The following is a 21,657-nucleotide window of genomic DNA, read 5'->3' as shown; positions in this document are numbered from 1 at the left end:
CATGATACACTGACTCAGGGTAAAATACTACACACTCACGTATCTATTTCCATCAAATGTAGGCATCTTATTTATGTTTAACCTATCGATGCCTTATAGTTTTATAACCACCTTAATTTGGTTTATTTTGTTTCTGCCTTTCCCATTCCCAGATAGAAGGAACCCTGGAACTCAGAGCTAGTAATAACCTTTCAGTATTTGGAGTTGGGGGCTCCCAAGGAAGGCAGCAGATTGTGGACCCAAAGCTTGGAATAAGAGAAGGCAAGAAAGCGGTGCTATTCAATCCAATCATTTGTTATCTTTAGCCACAAATGTGTTCCAACTACTCTGGATGGCGAGAAAGGTTTGGAAGGCAATGAGAAAAAGCAAACTAAAGCTGTGCCCAGGCAACAGTTTGAATAATACTTCCTGCCAAGGAAGTCATGTCGAAGCAGACTGCCTACCCACACTCAGCTACAAATTGTGGGCTCTCCAGCCAAGACCCAATCCAGGTCTGTAACAGCAGCACTAGCTGATCTTTGAGGGAAAAACGAGGAATCGCCATGTACTTAGCCGTGCCAGTCCATTACCAGGGCAATGAGCACAACCATGGAAGCTGACCAAAGATGCACATAAAGTGCTGGTAGACAAAAATGCTGGAGAAACTCAGCGGGTGAGGCAGCATCGATGGAGCAAAGAAAACAGGAAATCTCCTCCTCTCTCCATAGATGCTGCCTCACCCGCTGAGTTTCGCTAATTTTGTCTACCTTCGATTTTCAAGCATTTGCAGTTCCTTCTTAAAAATAAAATGCTGGAGTAACTCAACAGGTCAGGCAGCATCTCTGGAGAAAAGGAATAGGTGACGTTTCAGGTTAAGACGCTTACCCTTACATTCACCTACAGTGCCCTCCATGTTTGGGACAAAGACCCATCATTTATTTATTTATTTGCTTCTGTACTCCACAATTTGAGATTTGTAATAGAAAAAACATGCGGTTAAAGCGCACATTGCCAGATTTTTATTAAAGGCCATTTTTATACATCTTGGTTTCACCATGTATAAATTACAGCTGTGTTTAAACATAGTCCCCTACATTTCAGGGCACCATAATGTTTGGGACACATGGCTTCACAGATATTTGTAATTGCTCAGTGTGTTTAATTGCCTCCTTAATGCAGGTATAAGAGAGCTCTCAGCACCTAGTCTTTCCTGCAGTCTTTCCATCACCTTTGGAAACTTTTATTGCTGTTCATCAACATGAGGACCAACGGTGGGCCAATTAAAGTCAAAGAAGCCATTATGAGACCGAGAAACAAGAATATAGCAGTTGGAGACACAAGCCAAACCTTAAGCTTACCAAAATCAACTGTTTGGAACATCATTAAGAAGAAAGAGAGCACTGGTGACCTTACTAAGCGCAAAAGGGACTGGCAGGCCAAGAAAGACCTCCATAACTGATGACAGAAGAATTCTCTCCATAATAAATAAAAAGCCCCAAACACGTGTCCGACAGATCAGAAACACTCTTCAGGAGTCAGGTGTGGATTTGTCAATGACCACTGTCCGCAGAAGACTGCATGAACAAAAATATAGAGGCTAAACTGCAGGATGCAAACTACTGATTAGCCGCAAAAATAGGATGGCCGGGTTTCAGTTTGCCAAGAAGTACTTAAAAGAGCAACCACAGTTCTCGAAAAAGGTCTTGTGGACAGATGACACAAAGATTAACATATATCAGAGTGATGGCAAGAGCAAAGTATGGAGGAGAGAAGGAACTGCCCAAGATCCAAAGTATACCACCTCATCTGTGAAACAGTTATGGCCTGGGCATGTACGGCTGCTGAAGGTACTGGCTCACTCATCTTCATTGATGATACAACTGCTGATGGTACAGGTGCACAACCTTTTATCCGAAAGCCTTGGGACCAGACACTTGTCGGATTTCGGACATTTTCGGATTTCAGAATGGAAGATTTTTAGCGTAGATTAGGTAGGTAGCGCGGGCGGCTTGAAAAGTCTGGAGCTGCTGCCTCCTCCCGGGTGACCGGGAGACTCATTGCATAAATGTTAGTCAGTTAGTTTGGAGGGATTTTATGTGGTGGTGGTGGTGGTGGAGTCGGGGTGAAGGGGGAAACTTTAATTCTTAGTCCCCTACCTGGTCGGCGACTCCCAACCTCGCGGAGCTGGGGGCTCCGTCCGGCCGCGGGCGGCGCCGCTTGGAGCTCCGACCCCGGCAACTCTACCCCTGGCTGCGCGGCTCCAAATCCAGCGCGGCCCGCGGTCGGACGTCCCAGCTCCGGGAATGTCGGGAGTCGGCAGCGTCGCAGCGCTGGGATACCAGCGGGGAGCAGGCAATGCCTTACCGGGTCGCCGTGCGGCAAGCTCCGGAACGCTGTGGCCGCCGACACACAACATCGCGGAGCGTCGCTGGATTTGGAGCCGCGGAGTTGGGGGCTCCGTCCGGCTGCGGGCGGCACCGGTTGGAGCTCCAACCCCGGCAACTCTACCCCTGGCTCCAAATCCAGCGACGCTCCGCGATGTTGTGTGTCGGCGGCCACAGCGCTCCGGAGCTTGCCGCACGGCGACCCGGTAAGGCATTGCCCGCTCCCCGCTGGTTTCCCAGCGCTGCGACGCTGCCGACTCCCGACATTTGCGGAGCTGGGGCGTCCGGCCGCAGGCCGCGCTGGATTTGGAGCGCCTCGCAGCCAGGGGTAGAGTTGCCGGGGTCGGAACTACAACTGGCGCCGCCCGCAGCCCCAACGGCCACAGCGCTGCGGAGCTTACTGCACGGCGACCCGGTAAGGCATTGACCGCTCCCCGCCTTTCCGACCAGGTAGGGGACTAAGAATTAAAGTTTACCCCTTCACCCCCCCTTCACATAAAAGCCCTCCAAACTAACTGACTAACATTTAAGCAATGATTTACAGATGTTTAAGCGTCTCCCGGTCTCCAGGGAGGAGGCAGCCGCTACAGTAGTACAGACCTGGGTTGACCGTGGGTCGTTTTGGGTCAACTTTGGCGCCAAACGCGAGCTTTGGTGCGCAGACGACATCTGGAAAAAATGGCCGGTTTTCGGAGCTTTTCGGTTTCTGGAACACCGGATAAAAGGTTGTGCACCTGTAGTAGCAAATGTTCAAACAAATGCCTCAAACGCATTGGCCGGCGGTTCATTCTACAGCAAGACAATGATCCTAAACATACTGCTAAAGCAACAAAGGTCAATTCTTCAGTGGCCAAGTCAATCACCTGATCTGAACCCAATTGAGCATTCTTTTATATGCTGAAGAGAAAACTGAAGGGGACTAGCCCCCAAAACAAGCAAAAGCTAAAGATGGCTGCAATACAGGCCTGACAGAGCATCACCAGAGAAGACACCCAGCAACTGGTGATGCCCATGAATCGCAAACTTCAAGCAGTCATTGCATGCAAAGGATATGCAACAAAATACTAAACAAAATGGCTACCTTTATTTACATTATTGTGACCTGAAATGGGTGGACTATGTATAAATACTGCTGTAGTTTCTACATGGTGAAACCAAAATGTATAAAAAATACCCTTTAATAAAATCTGACAATGTGCACTTTAACCATGTGATTTTTTCCGTAACAAATCTCAAATCTGTGGAATACAGAGGCAACTAAATAAATGACGAGTCTTTGTCCCAAACATTATGGAGGGCACTGTATTTATTTCCTGCAGAGATGCTGCCTGTCCCACTGAGATACCCCAGTTTTTTGCGTTAATCTTCAGTTTAAACCAGCATCTACAGTTCATAGAAACATATCAAATAGGTGCAGGAGGCCATTCGGCCCCAATCAATACCCCATGCCTGCCTTCTCCCCATACCCCTTGATTCCACTAGCTCCCAGAGCTCTATCTAACTCTCTTAAATCCATCCAGTGATGTGGCCTCCACTGCCCTCTGTGGCAGGGAATTCCACAAATTCACAACTCTGGGTGAAAACGTTTGAAAACGTTTTTTCTCACAGTCTTAAATGGCCTCCCCTTTATTCCTTCCTACACATGGAAGTTCGCCACCAGCCTCATAAAATGCACGTTTTAATGGTTAACACACGTTTTCCTTTTAACCTTCTACATGCAAGAAAGAATATTAAAATATAAAAAGCAGCAATTGTTTAGATAGCTAATAAGTGGAGTATCATAAGTTATTTCCACATTGAGAGTTCCGGGTGAGAGGAGCATGAAGTTTGAAAAGATTTACATCACTGCTCTCCCATTGCGATCCGAACAGATGCCACCTGTCAGTTAAAACGCTTTCACTCAATCCACAAACTGTCAGCAGCTGAAACCAATTCACAAATAACTTAGCAAAACAAAATGGTTTTGAAATTGGAAATTGGATTATTCAAAACCATTCTGGGATTAGCAAAAGGGTTAAAGACTTCTTACATAAAATAGATCCTGTAAACGAAAGTGATAATTTTTTGTAGCTGTTAAAATTATATTCTAAATCAGCAGGGATGTACTAATGCAACATATGCACCAACCTTCAGAAACTTAACAGGCAGGCAACAGCACTGGATCAGCTAACAAGAGCGCGTTTTTTTTTTGCAGGTATTTTTAGCAAGGCTGGATGAAAATGATACTTGAGAGGCGGTTTGTCAAATCAATTAGAGAGTAGCTCTAAACCCCTCCGTTAAGTGCTATAACCAAGATGGCACAAAACCAAATGTTGGATCAGTGCTGGCTGTGGCAACCGCAGAAAATCCAGATGATGGCATGTCTTCAAAAAGTGTGGGACAGTCTGGTGCCAGGCCGTGACATTTTTTGGCCTGTGCAGGTCCCGAACGTACAAACAAATATTTCAAAATCTATTACAATAATTTTAAATAGAATTTAATTCCACCCTTTCCACAGAGCTCCAATGATAATCCTAATATAGCCCATTAAAAAAAAATTAAAACAAATCAATGTGCAATTTTAAAAGTTTAATAAAATAAGTCCATCAATTCAATCAATAAGTTGACTAATTGTGCTAAGTATAAACAGACCAAACAAAAATGGATCAGTTTGGTAACCATTTGCAAAAAATCTCCCACTTGAGTAGCAATGGAAGATTGCCCCCTGTTGACCATTGCAAGGTTGGCTGCTTAAATTGGAGAAGTTTGGCACAAACACCCCCTATTGGTGAACAAACAGAGCAGAAAACTGATTGAACAGAAGCATTCATGCCGAGTAGGATTCTTACACTTTCATCCAGCAGCTCCATAGAAAATAGTTTCCCTTCTCCACGGGAGTTGCTCCACGTTCTAATCTGACTTTTATTGGTAACACGAGCCCGGATTGTCCACCTGGGGAAAAAGTAAGATTTAATAGAGCCTTGTTATTTTGCAACTTAAGCCAATTCAACAAAATAGACTCTGTAGAGATTATCCTAGCAATCTTGTTAATACCTTGGCACGTTTAAAAAAAAAAATCAATTTGTAAAACATTCTAATCTGTTTAGATACTTACAAAACATTGGAAGGAATTGATGCAACAAATTCAAGAGATACATGACTTTTCCCCTACAAAGTCAAAGAGATAATCTTTCTGCTGCACATTGAAAACGTTCAGAAATACAAGCAAGTTTCCTACCAAGATAGTCCCACTTGCCTGCACCTGGCCCAAGTCCTTCAAAACCTTTCCTAATATGAATATTCCCTTTATACAGTAACCACATTACTACTGTTCAATGTTATCTCAACAATAAAAGTTAAAAATCACCAACATCCAATGTTAATCAAATTCTATCCCATCTATAAATCACAGAAACAATTTAAAGCACACATTGTAACAATTTATTTCTAGTTCAGTTTGACTCCACTCTATATTTCATGCTGCCTCGGTAAGGTCACCAGCATAATCAAGGACAAGTCTCATTCCGGACACTCACTCTTCTCCCCCTAACATCAGGCAAGGGGTAAAAATGTTTGGAAAAGCACACCTCCACAATCTGGGACAACTGTTACCAGGCAACTGAACCATCCTATCACCAACTAGAGAGCGCTCCTGACCTACGATCCACATCATTGGAAGGCCTTGGACTATATGAATCAAATTTTACTGCACTGTATCTTGCACCAAACGTGTTCCCTTTATCCTGTATCTGTACATTATGGATGGCTTGATTGTAATCATGTATAGTCTTTCCACATACTGGATAGCACGTAATAAAAAAGCTTTTCATTGTGCCGTGGTGCACGTGGCAATAAACAAAACTCTGTCTGTTCATCTATCTCTGCCTCTCATGATTTTCTAAATCTCTAAGATCACCCAACAGTTTCACCATCAGTTTCTTTGCAATAACCCCACTTTGTAAGAAAGGAGGGGGAGAGAAAAACAGGGAATTATAGACCAGTTAGCCTGACATCAGTGGGGGGAGGGAGTGAGAAGATTATTAAAGATGTAATAGCAGCGCATTAGGAAAGCAGTCACAGGATCTGTCAAAGTCAGCATGGATTTAAGGGGAAATCAAGTTTGACGAATCTTCTGGAATTTTTTGAGGATGCAAGAAGTAGAATGGATAAGGGAGAATCAGTGGATGTGGTGGATCTGGACTTTTAAAAAGCTTTTGACAAGGTCCCGCACAAGAGATTAGTGTGAAAAATTAGAGCACACGGTACTGGGGGTAAGGTATTGACATGGATAGAGAACTGGTTGGCAGACAGGAAGCAAAGATGTGGAATTAACAGGTTATTTTCAGATTGGCAGGCAGTGACTAGTGGGGTGCCGCAAGGCTCAGTGCTGGGACACCAGTTATTTACAATTTACATTAACGATTTTGCTGAAGGAATTAAATGTAATATCTCCAAGTTTGCGGATGACACAAGGGTAGGTGGCAGTGTGAACTGCGAGGAGGATGCTAGGAGGCTGCAGGGTGATTTGGATAGGTTGGGTGAGCGGGCAGATGCAATGTAATGTGGATAAATATGAGGTTATCCACTTTGGTGGCAAGAAGAAGGCAGCAGATTATTATCTGAATGGTGTCAGATTAGGAAAAGGAGAGGTGCAATGAGACCTGGGTGTCCTCGTACATCAGTCAATGAAAGTAAGCAGGCAGACACAGCAGGCAGTGAAGAAAGCAAATGGCATGTTGGCTTTCATAGCGAGAGGATTTGAGTATAGGAGCAAGGAAGTCCTATTGCAGTTGTACAGGGCCCTGATGAGACCTCACCTGGAGTATTGTGTGCAGTTTTGGTCTCCTAATTTGAGGACGGGCATTATTGCAATTGAGGGAGTGCAGTGTAGGTTCACCAGGTTAATTTCCGGGATGGCGGGACTGACATATGATGAAAGAATGGATCAACTGGGCTTATATTCACTGGAATTTAGAAGGATGAGAGGATATCTCATAGAAACATATACAATTCTTAAGGGATTGGACAGGCTAGATGCAAGAAAAATGTTCTCCATGTTGGGGGAGTCCAGAACCAGGGGGTCACATTTTAAGAAGAGGAAGGCCACTTAGGACTAAGATGAGGAAATACTTCACCCAGAGAGTTGTGAATCTGTGAAATTCTCTGCCACAGAAGGCAGTGGAGACCAATTCACTGGATGTGTTCAAGAGAGATATAAATATAGCTCTTTGGGCTAACGGAATCAAGGGATATGGGTAAAAAGCAGGAACAGGGTACTGATTCTGGGTGGCACAAAGGGCTGAATGGCCTACTCCTGCACCTACTTTCTATGTTAAGCCAAAGTCCCAATCCCAGCCCATGAAAGACCCGAGTCAGAGAAATTAATTTTGCTCCAGTATTGGTGCCCAGCCATCAACTGGGCTTAGACCATTGTAACTTCTACAAGTAGAGAGCATACTGATGGGTTACATCATGGCATGGTTCAGATACTCGAAAGCATGCATGGGCATGCAGAGTGGATGTTTCCACTTGTGCAAGAGTCTAGTACCAAGGTCATAGAAGTCTGAAGAAAGATCGACCCGAAACATCACCCGTTCCTTCTCTCCAGAGATGCTGCCTATCCCGCTGAGCTACTCCAGCTTTTTGTGTCTATCTTTGTCATAGAATTAATGGATGTTCATTTAGGAAGGAGAAGAGAAGGCATTTATTTCGTTAGAGGGTTGTGAGTCTGTGGGATTCATTGCCACAGAAGGCTGTGGAGGCCGTTAATGGATATTTTTTTAAGGCAGAGAAAGATTCAAGAATAGTACTGGTGTCAGGGGTTATGGGAAGAAGGCAGGAGGATGGGGTTAAGAGGGCAAGATAGATCAGCCATGATTGGTGGCCCAAATTGCCTGTTTATGCTCCTGTTACTGAACTTATGAAGGAAGGAGGTGGCTTTTTAATAACAAGGAAATTCAGATGTTGGCTTATACCAAAGACAGGCACAAAATGCTGGAGTATATGAAGGTGACATTCCGGGTCAGAAGATGGACCCAACCAGAAACTTTGTGCATCCACATTCTCCAGACATGCTGCCTTGCCCGCTGAGATAATTCATCATTTCTTCGACTATTGAAGGTGGTGAATATTGCCCAGCCAACACAATTATTGACCTCCCCACCATTGAAGGGATCCACAGGAAGTGCTACCTCAAGGCAGCAAATAATAGGAGAGACCAATACCACCTTGGCCACACCTCGCTGCTACCATCGGGAAGGTACAGGAGTTACCTCCACATTCAAGAATAGCTTCTTCTATCAAGCCCTTAAACCACCTTGCACAACCCCACCTCAGCAACATACTATACAATTGTATAGGTTGCACGACATTCTATGGTTTGCACTATTACGGCCTGGTTACTTAATATTGCTCATAAATTATTGTAATATTGTACATTTATTTGTGGTGGTGTTGTATTTTGTGCCGTAAAGCTGCAGCAAGTGAGAATGTCATTGTTCCGTTCCCAGTGCAAATGAGTAAACACGCTTGTCCCTCAACTCTGTCTCCCTTCAAAACCTCCCCTTTTCTCATCCCTCCTCCCATGCTGGTCGTTAAAACATGCCTCTTTGACCATCTGTTTAGTCCCATTATCATGCAGGCAAAGCAGCACAATAACAATCTCAGCACCTTTTAAAATTGAGACGCAGATATGAAGCAGGTAGTTTTATGAAACCTTTTGGTTCAGTAGTGGCTCTTCTACATCAGTAATAGGTTGCAAATTCATGTTTCTCCACAGAATTTCAGCATAATATCAAGGATAATATTTCAGCATTGTGCTTAATTAGTGGCGCTGTCTTTTGAATTACCCATGAACAGCGTGTGCTGAACAGCGTGTACTGAAAACCTGTGCTTGTTTCTATCTACATGCTGAAGCCGTAATATCTTATATTTGAGGATGCTGATCAAGTGCAGATAAGAGCACAAAACAAGGGCATCCAGGAATGAAAGACTGCCTTTCCATGAACTGAAATTGGTCCTAAAGTTTATGAAACTCTCACCAACATCCTGGCCCCAGAGAAAGCAAGGAATGTTTCATTTGAGACCGTTCTCTCAAAACTTGATGCTCACTTCAACCCTAAGCCCATAGAGATTGCAGAAAGTTACAAATGTCACACAAAAAAAATAGAAGTCTGGTGAGGCTGTGGGTGAGTACATTATCTCATTGAAGAAGTTGGTTCTACACTGCAATTTTGCTACATTTCTGGATCGAGTTTTGAGTGATAGATTTATAAGTGGAACGCTGAATGTGCGAATCCAATCAAAATTACTAAACACACCAGCCCTTACCTTTGATTTGGCATGCAAACCTGCTTTGGGCACGTAGATGGCATGTCAAAGTTTCGACCAACACATGCTGGCACAGTCAACAGTCAAAAGACAGTTCCAAAACACAAGCATGACAAGACAGGGAAAAGGCCTTCACAGCAAAGTCTGGGAAAAGTGCAGATATGTGCTATCGATGCAATGGTCAACACAAAGCAAATAAGTGGCAGTTCAAGGACTAAGTGCTACAACTGTCAAAGGAAAGGTCATATTGTAGAGCGCCATCACAGGACAAAGCAAAACAAAAGGCTCGATTAAACCAAATGCGTGGGATTCACAACCTCGAAAAACAGTCAGGGAATAATGAACTTGGACTGTATGGCATCTACACTACGAACAGTGGGTCTAGAAAGGAAGACTTTCAGTCAAAGGTCAAAGTGAACAATCAATACATTATTATGTGTATTGACACCGCTGCTGATTGCACAATTATAAGCAAAGACACCTATAAATCCAAGTTTAGCAACATGCCTATCACAGAAACAAACGTTCAGCTGAAAACGTGCTCTGGAGAAGTATTGGAGACATGTGGACAGATAGTTTGTGATGTACAACACAAAGGCAAGATTTTGAAGTTGCTGCAGTTATGTCAATAGGCCAAGGTTGACGGGCAAAAATTGGCTCAGTTTACTAAAAGTGGACTGGAAATCTGTGTTCCAAGTTGAAGCGCAAACACAACTGGATCAGTTGTTGCAGAAACATCATGCTGTGTTCAACGGCAGCTATGATGGCATAAAGGGTGAGCAAACACACATCAGGATTCGACCCGATGTGGAACCTGTCTACTGTACACTGCAACCAGAGCCATATTCGCAGAAAAGTAAAGTGGAAGCCGAAATCAAAAAGTTGAAACAAAACAGTGTACTGGTTAAAACAGATCGCAGTGATTGGGCTACTCCAATAGTAGTTGTTAAAAAGTGGACAACACAGTGAGATTGTGTGGAGACTACAGAGTGACCACCAACCAGGCAGTAGATGATGAACAGTATCCACGACCAACCCCACAAGATTTATATGCTGAACTTGCTGGTTCTGAGGTATTCTCCAAGCTAGATCTGTCACATGCATATGCTCAGCTAAATGTTGATCTTAAGAGCCAGCAGTACCTCACAAATAACGCACACATGGGGCTGTATCCCTACACAAAACTACCCTATGGTGTGATGTCAGCACCAAAAATCATCCAAGCTACAATGGACAAGATTCTGCCAGGAACATCACATTGTTTGAGCAATCAAGATGACTTGCTGATTGCGACTGTTACTGAGGAGAATCTAGAGACTCGGTGAAGTGTTGAAACGGCTTGAAGATCACAACATAAAGTCGAAAAGAAGCAAATGTGCATTCTTACAGAATGAAGTAGTGTATCTTGGTTTGAAAGTGGATCAACATGAACTACAACCAGTGAAGGAAAAGATCGAAGCTATTGCAAACGCAGCAACACCACAGAATGCGTCTCAACTCCGCTCCTTCCTGGGTATGGTCACTATTACTCACGCTTCTTACCAGCGTTAGCAACAAAGCTAGCTCCTCTTCACAAGCTGTTGAACAGGATAAACATTGGGAATGGTCCAAAGAACAACAAAATGCTTATGATGCATGCAAGAAGAGTTTGACCAGTGATGCATTACTTGTTCACTACGATACAAATCGCGAGTTAAAGTTAGCTTGTGATGCGTCTAGTTGTGGGGTAGGAGCTGTGATTCCACATGTAATGGAACATGGACAAGAAAAACCTATAGCATTTGCATCACACACACTTACCAAGAGTGAGCGTAATTATGCACAAATCGAGAAAGAAGACCTTGGTATCATCTTTGTGATCAAGTAATTCCATCAGTATCTGTTGGTTAGGAAATTCACCCCCGTTACTGATCAGAAGCCACTTCTCGCTATTCTTAGTCCTCGGTCAGCAATACCTATGACGGCAGCCTCGAGGATGCAGCGCTGGACAGTTCTCCTGTCACAGTAATGACTACATTATTGAGTACCGCAGCTCAAAAGAAAATGCTATCGCTGATGCATTTGTCGCGTTTGCCTCATGAAGACTCAGATGTGGGCAGTGAAGGTGCTGTCTACGTCACAGAAGCAGTGGCTTTCCAGTCACAGCAGCTGAAATTTCTGCTGAAACTCAAGGACACAGTGCTAAATCAAGTATATGAACAAACTTTGTGTGGATGGCTAGAAATAAAACCATGTATTAATGAACTAAAACCTTATCACAATAGACAACATGAACTGTCATGTGTGCAAGGGTGGATTAAATGAGGTCACAGAGAAGACAAAGATTATTTAAAGAATCTCCATAGTGAATACACAGGTATTGTTGGAATGAAGTCTACAGCCAGAGGTTGCATGTAATGGCCAGGATTGGACAATGACATAGAAGCAATCGCAAGCAAATGTAGCATCTGTCAGAATTGTAGAAGTAGACCTGCCCAAACCCCTTTGCAAACATGGTCTTGGCCTACTAGACCTTTTCAGAGAGTTCATGTGGATTTTTGTGAACACAGGAATAATAATGTTCTTATTTTGGTAGATAGCCACACAAAGTGGATTGAGGTGGTTACATATGGGTACAAACACAACACCAGAAAGAACAATAGACACATTGCGGTCTATCTTTGCGTGTCATGTAATACCTGAAGAGCTTGTCTCTGACAACGGCCCACTATTTCATGCTGAATGGTTCCAAACTTTCATGTAGCTAAATGATATCAAGCATAACTTAGTGCCAACTTACTATCCGGCATCTAACGGCGCAGCTGAAAGGTCAGTCAGGATAATCAAAGGAGTTCTCAATAATCAAGTTCTTGTAGGGAATTCAAATTTCAGTATGTCACAGCAGCTAGTTTCTTACTGAAGTAATGTACCACATCACAATCTACCACAGGGTATATATACGCCAGCTGTACTTCTCATGAAAAGAAGGCCCAGAACTAGACTGAATTTAGTTCTACCTAACCTATTTCCTAAGGTTGAACGCAAACAATCTGATCAGAAACGTCACAAAGAACTAGGTTCGATACACATGATCAGGTACGTGTTCCTAGCCCCCCTTACAAAGCAACCGAATTGGAGGTGGGAACAGTAGTTGAAGTGTGTAGTCCCAGGAGGTACTTGGTAGAAATTGGAGGACGTGTTAGAAGTGCGCACATAAACCATATGATCCCATCAAGGGATGTCTAATTTACAAGTTATTTTGCTTTCTAAGGAGTGAGCAGTGTATATAATGGTAACTGTAAATTTTAAGAACTGAGTACTGGAATGATATAATTTGTGTCATGTGATATATTCTATATCTTATCAGTCTCGTGAATATGTGTGAGCATGCGCAGTGTGCTTTTGCAAAATAAAGACGACCCACACAGCGTGTACTGAAAACCTGTGCTTGTTTCTATCTACATGCTGAAGCCATAATATCTTACACTTATTGTCACAAAGGATGTACTAATTCCTAGAATATTGGTTTGGGCATTGTACGAATCTCCCTAGTGCTCCAGGCATTATTAATCCCTTAAAAAATAACATTGCATTTCTGCGTGCAAATTAGATCTTACAATTCCCATATTAGTTTTGAAAGTTAGACACATAATAAAGTGATATATAACCATTGAGCATTGAGCTAGTCTGTGAAAGATAGACAAGTACAGCTTCCTTTTTCTTTGGCTACCCAGATAGCAGGAGGAAAGTTACGTTTTGTTGCCAAAAGATATAAATGCAAAAAAAGTTTCAAGTAGGGAAGGACAAGATTTAAATAAGATGGAATACGGTTTTATAGATCATTTAGTTGGGTGAACTGGCAGAAATAATGAACTGTAAACATGACATTAAAGTCATGCCTCAGAAGGTGTAAATGTATAATTAGCAGGCCAGGCAGCACATGTGGTGAGAATGGATTGGCAATGTTTTGAGTCGGGACCCTTCTTCAGACTAGAGGAGGGCAAGATGGGAGCGAAAGCTGGCAAGGGCGAGGGGGGACGAGGTGGGGGACAGCTTGACAGCTGATAGAAAATATGTCTATGGAGATATAAAAGACACCTTTTAATGTCTATGGACAAATATCTGGAGCCATGGAGAAAATTAAGGTAACAAAATAACAAAAGCCTAGCGTTGCAGTGCTGCAGTAATTTACCTACTCTGGATTAATATTAGAATAAAAATCAATACATCAGTGCTGAAAATTACTCAAATTCTTTTGATGGCAACAAAATCAACAGATAACCATTGAGGCAGATTTGCAAAGGACATTTAATAATCTCTCCATGCAAGACTCAAGTTAGAATTAGTTGCAAATCAGTTCGGCGAATTGAAAACTGGCTTAATGACATGATTCAGAAGATAACGGGTCTTCATTTATAGCGCTATGACTCTAAAGGGAACCAAACTTAAATTGAGAGCTCAGGAATTTAGCAATAAGAAGAAACACTTTGATCAAAGTACTATGGAAACCTGGAATTTGCATCCCAAAAGATTGAATGCAAGGCTCAAAATGGGAGTGCATCACGATATAATTAGCAAATCCACAGGAATAGTTCCATTGCAAGATAAGTCATCTTCAAAAACGACACCATTGTACTCGAGGCAGCACACAAAACTGATAAGAATTCATGAATTGGGAAATGGAGAATGACAAACACATTTCATCATTGGGGAATTGCTGAGTATTGTTGGTGGGGAAGGCATGATACAGGCAAAGCAATGTAGTTATAATTACATTATCTGGTGACACAGACGTTAAATTTAAATTAGCAGCTTTCCCTTGGTGCTGTCTACTCCTTTTTACAAATGACAGTTGTGTTGCATCACGTTTCAGATGACACATTATATAACAAAGGACATTTGTCTTGATCACCTTTAGGTAGAAAAAGGTGAGTATTGAGCAAAACTGTCCACTACCAAGATGCTGGACTTGGTCTTTGCCCTTTAGAGTACAAATTATAGTGGAACACTGCAATCTAGCTTTATCCCATAACCACCTTTGCGATGAATTCCTCACTTTCCAATCTACCTCAATATGGCCCTTGGACCTTTTTTAAATCTCTGTACTTCCACCATCGATGTAACACTAAATTCTTCACTATATCTTCACTTTTGCCCTAGCTAATGTATTCATGTAGGGTATAATTTGCCTGGGTAGCATGCAAAATAAAGTTTTTCCACTCTATCTTGGTACACATAAGTAAGTAAGTAAGTTTATTGGCCAAGTATTCGCATACAAGGAATTTGCCTTGGTGCTCCGACCACAAGTAACAACATGACATACAGTGACAGTTACGAATGACTCGGAAAACACTAAACATTAATGATAAAACACCATTGATCAAGCATGTGAACCAACAAAATACCAGATCAAAGGGAGGCTACAGATTTTTGCTGTTGAGTAGAGCAACTACTCGTGGATAAAAACTATTTTTATGTCTGGCTGTGGCAGCTTTGACAGTCTGGAGTCGTCTTCCAGAGGGAAGTGATTCAAAGAGTTTGTGGCAGGGTGAGAGGGGTCAGAGATGATCTTGCCCGCTCGCTTCCTGGCAATGACAATAATAAACTAAATGGAATGATTTCAAATAATGTGCATAAAGTTTAACTGTGGAGGACCTTGTGTGATTTTGTTTAAGATTAGTCGCAGCACCTAGTTTTCCAGTTAAGGGCCTGTCCCACCTTCACAACCTAATTCACAACCTTTTTTACTCGTGGACATTTTCCATCATGCTCAAAAAAACACCCCGACCTACTTGATGCCACGAGTACCTACGAATAGCATCACGGCCTGCTACAACCTACCTACGATCTTGTGACGACCATGCTGCGAGTAGGGAGTCATGGGCAAACTCGGCAGAGGTCGTGAAAGTGGGACTGCACTCTTAGTAGGAGATTGCTTTCATTGGTTCTTTAACACATGGGATCAGTGGTTGCTTGTAAATTCACATCATTGCTCCTTGGGGTGAAGTCTGCCTTCTCAGGTCAGCAGAAAGCAGCGTGACCTATCTGCATAATTCAGCTGCAGCCAAATATCAAGAGCAGTATTATAGAATGTAAGGATGGATTTAACATTATTGGAGGATACTGAAAGATAACAGATTACATGAAATCGCCCTCCAGCAAAAAGCAGCTCATGATAAATTTGATTAAATGGATAAATATTTGCTTAAGACAGTTAAGGTTTCAGGGCCAAGTGCACAAAGGTGATCAAATACTCATGTATTCCTGTATTGCTGCAATCATGGAAATGTCAGCTGTGAAATGCAACTTGAATAATGTAATGCCATATTTATTTCCTACAATTCTGCAGTAATATTCTTGGGGAGTTAGCGATTAGCCAGACATATTGATTTTTCTAATTTTTTTTCTTAAACCCGTTCTTCATATCCCTTGTGAGAATAAGCTTCACACAAACCATGAAAGAGCAAATTATATCCGCTTCTGTGAAAGATTGAGCTTGATGAGCCAAACCACCTCTCTTTGTGTCTTATGTTTTTACTTATGGATATGGATTTTGCAACTATCGCGACATATGTTTGATAATACGTCATCCACAACTGTTAATTAAAAGCTGAAATGTTTCAGAGCGGAACAGAGTGGAGAATGATATAAACAGATTAGACGTCTAATGCAGAGAAGTAACAAAGTGGATTCAATTGTGCACCTGCATTAATTTATTTGCATTTGAGAGAGGCAGACATCAATATTCATCCATTTCCTCAGAGACACATTTACACAATCAAGCACAAGGCCAAATGAACCTCAAACCAAACCTGCCCACAAGATACAAGGTATAAACCGTGATCATTCAAGGATGCACCTTGAACAAGTTGAGTGTACTCACTTAGATTGGTAGGGGTTCAGGCTGGCGATAGGAACCACTTTTGCCTGTGTTCCTGCAATGCTATTTGGTTGACTTCTGAAACTTCCAGGTCTACTAGGCAGCTGGTTCTCAACTTTGGCAGGAATACTGTGAACTACAAGCATGAATTATTTTGTATATTAATACTATAAAACAGAAAAATTATATTTATTCAATTCTGCAGAATAGATTGTTTTCTCCCTCAAGTGGACAATTAAAAACAATAACAAAGCATCGTGATTATTAATTAAAACCAATGCATTCCGTGACACTGTTGGACGCAGCCGTGTATCCAATCATGCAGTTCTCTCAAGAGATTTTCACTTGCTCCTATTCCTTAATTTTCTAATATTTTGAGGAAAATTATGAAGTTTGTACTATTTAGCATGAAGCTGCAAAATGTTCATTGGTACGTTTTGAAAGGAGCCCAAGCATTTATAACACAAAAATCAAAAAGGAGCACTCTTAAAAAAAATAGACTATTGCACCTAATATGTACCCTCAATGTCTTACCTGAAGCAGTACCCAATGTGGAGTCATTCTGCACTGATTTGGTTGTTGATTGGTTGGCAACAGCAGCCAACGGCTGTGTTTGACCTGTATGTAAAGAAATGTTTTTGAATGAAACCAATTAGGAATCAATTGCAAAGAACATTTTCACAAGCTTAGACTCCAATCAGTTTGGGTACAAACAAGTCCAAATTGTAGAGATGTCACTTTAATTGGAAATCAGCACAAAGTGGAGCATGCAGGCTTATAATATCATTCAATCAGATAAGTTACTTTAAATGCCGACTGCTTTAAGTGCATAGAAAAACAAAAGATTTCAAGTTTCAGATCTAATCCACAGTCTGAGTCACCCTGGCCATTTCCTCTTCTCCCCTTGGCTGATGGTACAAAAGCTTGAGAGCACGTATCACCAAATTCAGGAATGAGCTTCTTCCCCACTTATCAGACCACTGAATGGTCTTGCCATAAGTTAGGCTGTAGTCCAAAATTCCCAACCTACCTCATTACAGACCTTGTACTTTGTAAAAATCTGCTCCTTCTCTGTAACTGCAACGTTGTATAATACTATACTCTGCCGCTAGTATTTTTATCTTTGCACATGCATATGGCTTGATTGTACTCTGTATAGTATAATTTGACTGGATAGCACATGAATAAAGCTTTTCACTGTCACTAAACCCTTGTTATAACAGACCACAGTGGTGGCGGGATGGGTGTCCGTTATTACTGATTGTCCGCTACAACCGAGTACGGTATTAACATTGTATGTAGTTGAAACAAAGAACTGCAGATGATGGCTACACAAAAGAACACAAAGTGCTGGAGTAACTCAGCGGGTCAGGCAGCATCGTTGGAGAATATGGATACGTGACATCGGGATCCTTGTTTACATTGATTCAGTCTATGAGTTACTCCACACTTTGTGTCATTTGCCCTTACAGTACTGAGCTGCAGCAGTGAGCAGTTCTTGACGAGCTACAGCAGGGTCGGGTGAGTGGCCTGTTGTTGCGGCTCATGATGTAGCCCCCTGGCAGCTGCGCTTTCTTCAGGCCGCTGTCACTGTGGGGCTCCCTCCCCTCTCACCTGCTGCTGCTGCTGCTTCCAAGCTGGAGTATGTTGGCGACAGGAGGTGGGGGGGGGGGGGGGGGGGGGGGGGGGGGGGGGGGGGGGGGGGGGGGGGCGAGTGGACAGAATGACGGGAGGTGGTGGTGGTGGCAGCAGTGTAGTGGGAAGTGGACAAAACAATGGGCTTACAGGTAGATGCGGATGTGACTGAGCACGTCCTGTCGTTGGCGGCAGCCCAAAGAAAGCGCTGTCCCAGGGGGTACAACACGAGCTGCAAAAACAGCAGCGTCAACCAGACAGTACGGTGAACGAAGGATGGCTTGTCAGTACATGTTGGGAGTTGGGAGTAACAGGTGTAAGTGGCCGGGGACGTAGTGCGAGCCGAGGGGTCGGGTTGGCAGGTCCTTCCGCAAAAATAACCCAAATCCTTTATAAAGGGGTCCGTTAAAACGGAGGTCTACTATATTTTGGTACATGTTACATAATAAACCCAATCAATGCTGATACTACAGCAGAATGGTACAAATGGACCAACATCCTTAGCATAGAAGAGAAATCGGGGCAGAGCTCCACTCCTGATCACAATTCAGCAAACGCTGCACAAATCACATATTCAGGCACAAGAAATAAATGTAAGATAGACAAAAAATACTGGAGTAACTCAGTGGGATAGGCAGCATCTCTGAATAGATGGAGTGGGTGACCACTTCGAGTCGTGACCCCTGAAGAAAGATCTCGACCCAAAACATCACCCTTTCCTTCTCTCCAGAGATGCTGCCTGGCCCGTTGAGTTACTCCAGCATTTTGTGTCTATCTTCGGTTTAAACCAGCATCTGCAGTTCCTTCCTAATAGAAAAATAAATGTATTTCAGTTAATTTTACAATGACCTGCTGACACAAGCATCTGGGCTGGCTGCATGCATTAAAAAAAAACAAATGCATGCAAAGACGTATGCCAGGGTAGGTACGATGGAGGAAGAGAAAAAAAGGAATAGTGTTCACAAACATTCACACCAGACAAATTAACCTAACTGTAGGGACAAATTCTGTTAGATGTCACTTGCCTTCATTGATAGGCGTTGGATTACCGATCTTTCCATTCACTTGATCGGCTGTTCTAACAACTTTCAAGTCAACAATCACCACTGCACGTCTAGAACGGAAGCAAATCAAGCACATTTAAAAAACTTGTTGTCAAACGGTTACATTGCTAATATTTTAATTATATGGACCGTCACACTTGATTTCATTTTGCTAAATCCCAGCAAGCCCTGAATCTCATCAACAGCAAAAGATCGAAATTCGTTGAGATGAGCCTCCTCCAAATTACAACTACTTCAGCAGAAGATGGAGTTTCAAAAATTAAACCTGATATTAAGACATTAAATTCCTTACAGAAAATAATTATAGCAACCTAATGGAATAGGAACGTACTAGAGGGAGGTCATTTCAGAAATCAAATGAGTGCCATACCATTAGCAACATTACATGCCTGTAGGACTGCCAACATTAAGTGCAATGACAATACTTTCCCCAAGTTCCTCCTTCCAATTTTTGCACAGCTATGCCATTTAACTCTTGCTAGATGACTATTGCCCATAAGCACAGAAATCGGCCCTTTAGACCATCTCACTTTATGAACGAATTAACCACGCATGGCAAGCCATGCAGTGTTAACTTGTTTATATTGTGCTTGAAGATTATGATTATTTTTATTTGAGAATACAAGTGTGTAATTACACAACACTTTCTATTGTAAATACAAGCAAAGGAGTTTTTACTTGACAAAGTTTACAACCACAGCTATCCAAGAGGGCAAATTAGGGCAGGAATGAGAGGAAAAACTTCACGGGGAAAAAAAATATTTCTGCGGCACAGTGGGACAACTGGTAGAGCTGCTGCCTCAGTGCCAGAGACCCAGATTCAATCCAGACCTCAGGTGCTGTCTATATGGAGTTTGCGCATTCTCTTTGTGACCGCGCGGTTTTCCTCTGGGTGCTCTGGTTTCCTCCCACATTTCAAAGATGTTTGGGTTTACAGATTAATTAGCCTCTGTAAATTACTCCAAGTGTGCAAGGGAGTGGCCGAAAAAAGTGAGATAACATAGGACTCATGTGAACAGGTGATCGATGGTCGACGTGGTGTCAGTGGGCCCATTTCCATGCTGTATCTCTCATTCAAAAAGGGAAACCATTCAGGGGGGAAAATGGAAAAAATATACAATTCGACCTACAGTGCCCTCCATAATGTTTGGGACAAAGACCCATCATTTATTTATTTGCCTCTGTACTGAATTTGAGATTTGTAATAGAAAACATCACGTGGTTAAAGTGCACATTGTCAAATTTTAGTAAAGGCCATTTTTATACATTTTGGTTTCACCATGTACAAATGACAGCAGTATTTATACATGGTCCCCCCCCCATTTCAGAGCAGCATAATGGTTGGGACACAGCAATGTCATGTAAATAAAACTAGTTATGTTTAGTATTTTGTTGCATATCCTTTGCATGCAATGACTGCTTGATGTCTGTGATTCATGGACATCACCAGTTGCTGGGTGTCTACTCTGGTGATGCTCTGCCAGGCTTGTATTGCAGTCATCTTTAGCTTATGTTTGTTTTGGGATCTAGTCCCCTTCAGCTTTCTCTTCAGCATACAAAAGCATGCTGAATTGGGTTCAGATCAGGTGATTGACTTGGCCACTCAATAATTGACCATTTTTTTAGCTTTGCAAAACTCTTTGTTGCTTTAGCAGTATGTTTGGGATCATTGGCTTGTTGTAGAATGAACTGTCGGCCAATGAGTTTTGAGGCATTTAGATTAGATTAAATTAGATTAGATTCCTTTATTGTCATTCAGACCTTTCGGTCTGAACGAAATTATGTTGCCTGCAGTCAAACACAGAACCAATAAAAACAAAACATACAATAAACACAAATTAAACATCCACCACGGTGAGTTCACCAAGCACATCCTCACTGTGATGGAGGCAAAGTCTTAGTCTCCGTCTCTTCCCTCCTTGTTCTCCCTCTGCGCTGAGGCGATCGATCCAGGCCGGAGATGACGCCCTCCAGTCCAGCGTTTGTTTGAACGAGCAGATCTTGGGCAGTTCCTTCTCTCCTCCATACTTTGCTCGTCAGCACTCTGATATAAGTTAATCTTCGTCTCATCTGTCCACAAGACCTTTTTCCAGAACTGTGGTTGCTCTTTTAAGTACTTCTTGGCAAACTGGAACATGGCCATCCTATTTTTGCAGCTAACCAGTGGTTTGTATCTTGCAGTGTAGCCTCTGTATTTCTGTTCATGAAGTCTTCTGCTGGCAGTGGTCATTGACAAGTCCACATCTGACTCCTGAAGAGTGTTTCTGATCTGTCGGACAGGTGTTTGTGGAATTTTCTTTATAATAGAGAGAATTTCATTCTGTCATCAGCTGTGGAGTTCTTCCTTGGCCTGCCAGTCCCTTGGCGATTAGTAAGCTCGCTGGTGCTCTCTTTCTTCTTAAAGATGTTCCAAATAGTTGATTTTGGT

At 42.5% G+C, this 21,657-nt stretch overlaps 1 protein-coding gene across 2 annotated transcripts in view; it reads right to left on the bottom strand.

Moving 5' to 3' along the window:
- The window catches only part of rpa1 (replication protein A1), a 97,664-nt gene that overhangs the window by 41,713 nt on the left and 34,294 nt on the right, over positions 1-21,657 (bottom strand). For both annotated transcript variants that reach the window (XM_055657648.1, XM_055657649.1), the window contains 4 exons: positions 19,191-19,279; positions 17,065-17,148; positions 16,534-16,666; positions 5,192-5,294 (listed from right to left, as the gene is read on the bottom strand). In XM_055657648.1, coding sequence (XP_055513623.1) covers positions 5,192-5,294; positions 16,534-16,666; positions 17,065-17,148; positions 19,191-19,279 — 409 coding nt within the window. The remainder of the gene's footprint in view (positions 1-5,191; positions 5,295-16,533; positions 16,667-17,064; positions 17,149-19,190; positions 19,280-21,657) is intronic.

Source organism: Leucoraja erinacea, chromosome 28 (assembly GCF_028641065.1).
Source record: "Leucoraja erinacea ecotype New England chromosome 28, Leri_hhj_1, whole genome shotgun sequence".
NCBI lineage: Eukaryota > Metazoa > Chordata > Chondrichthyes > Rajiformes > Rajidae > Leucoraja > Leucoraja erinaceus.
This window is presented reverse-complemented; position numbering and strand designations above follow the sequence as displayed.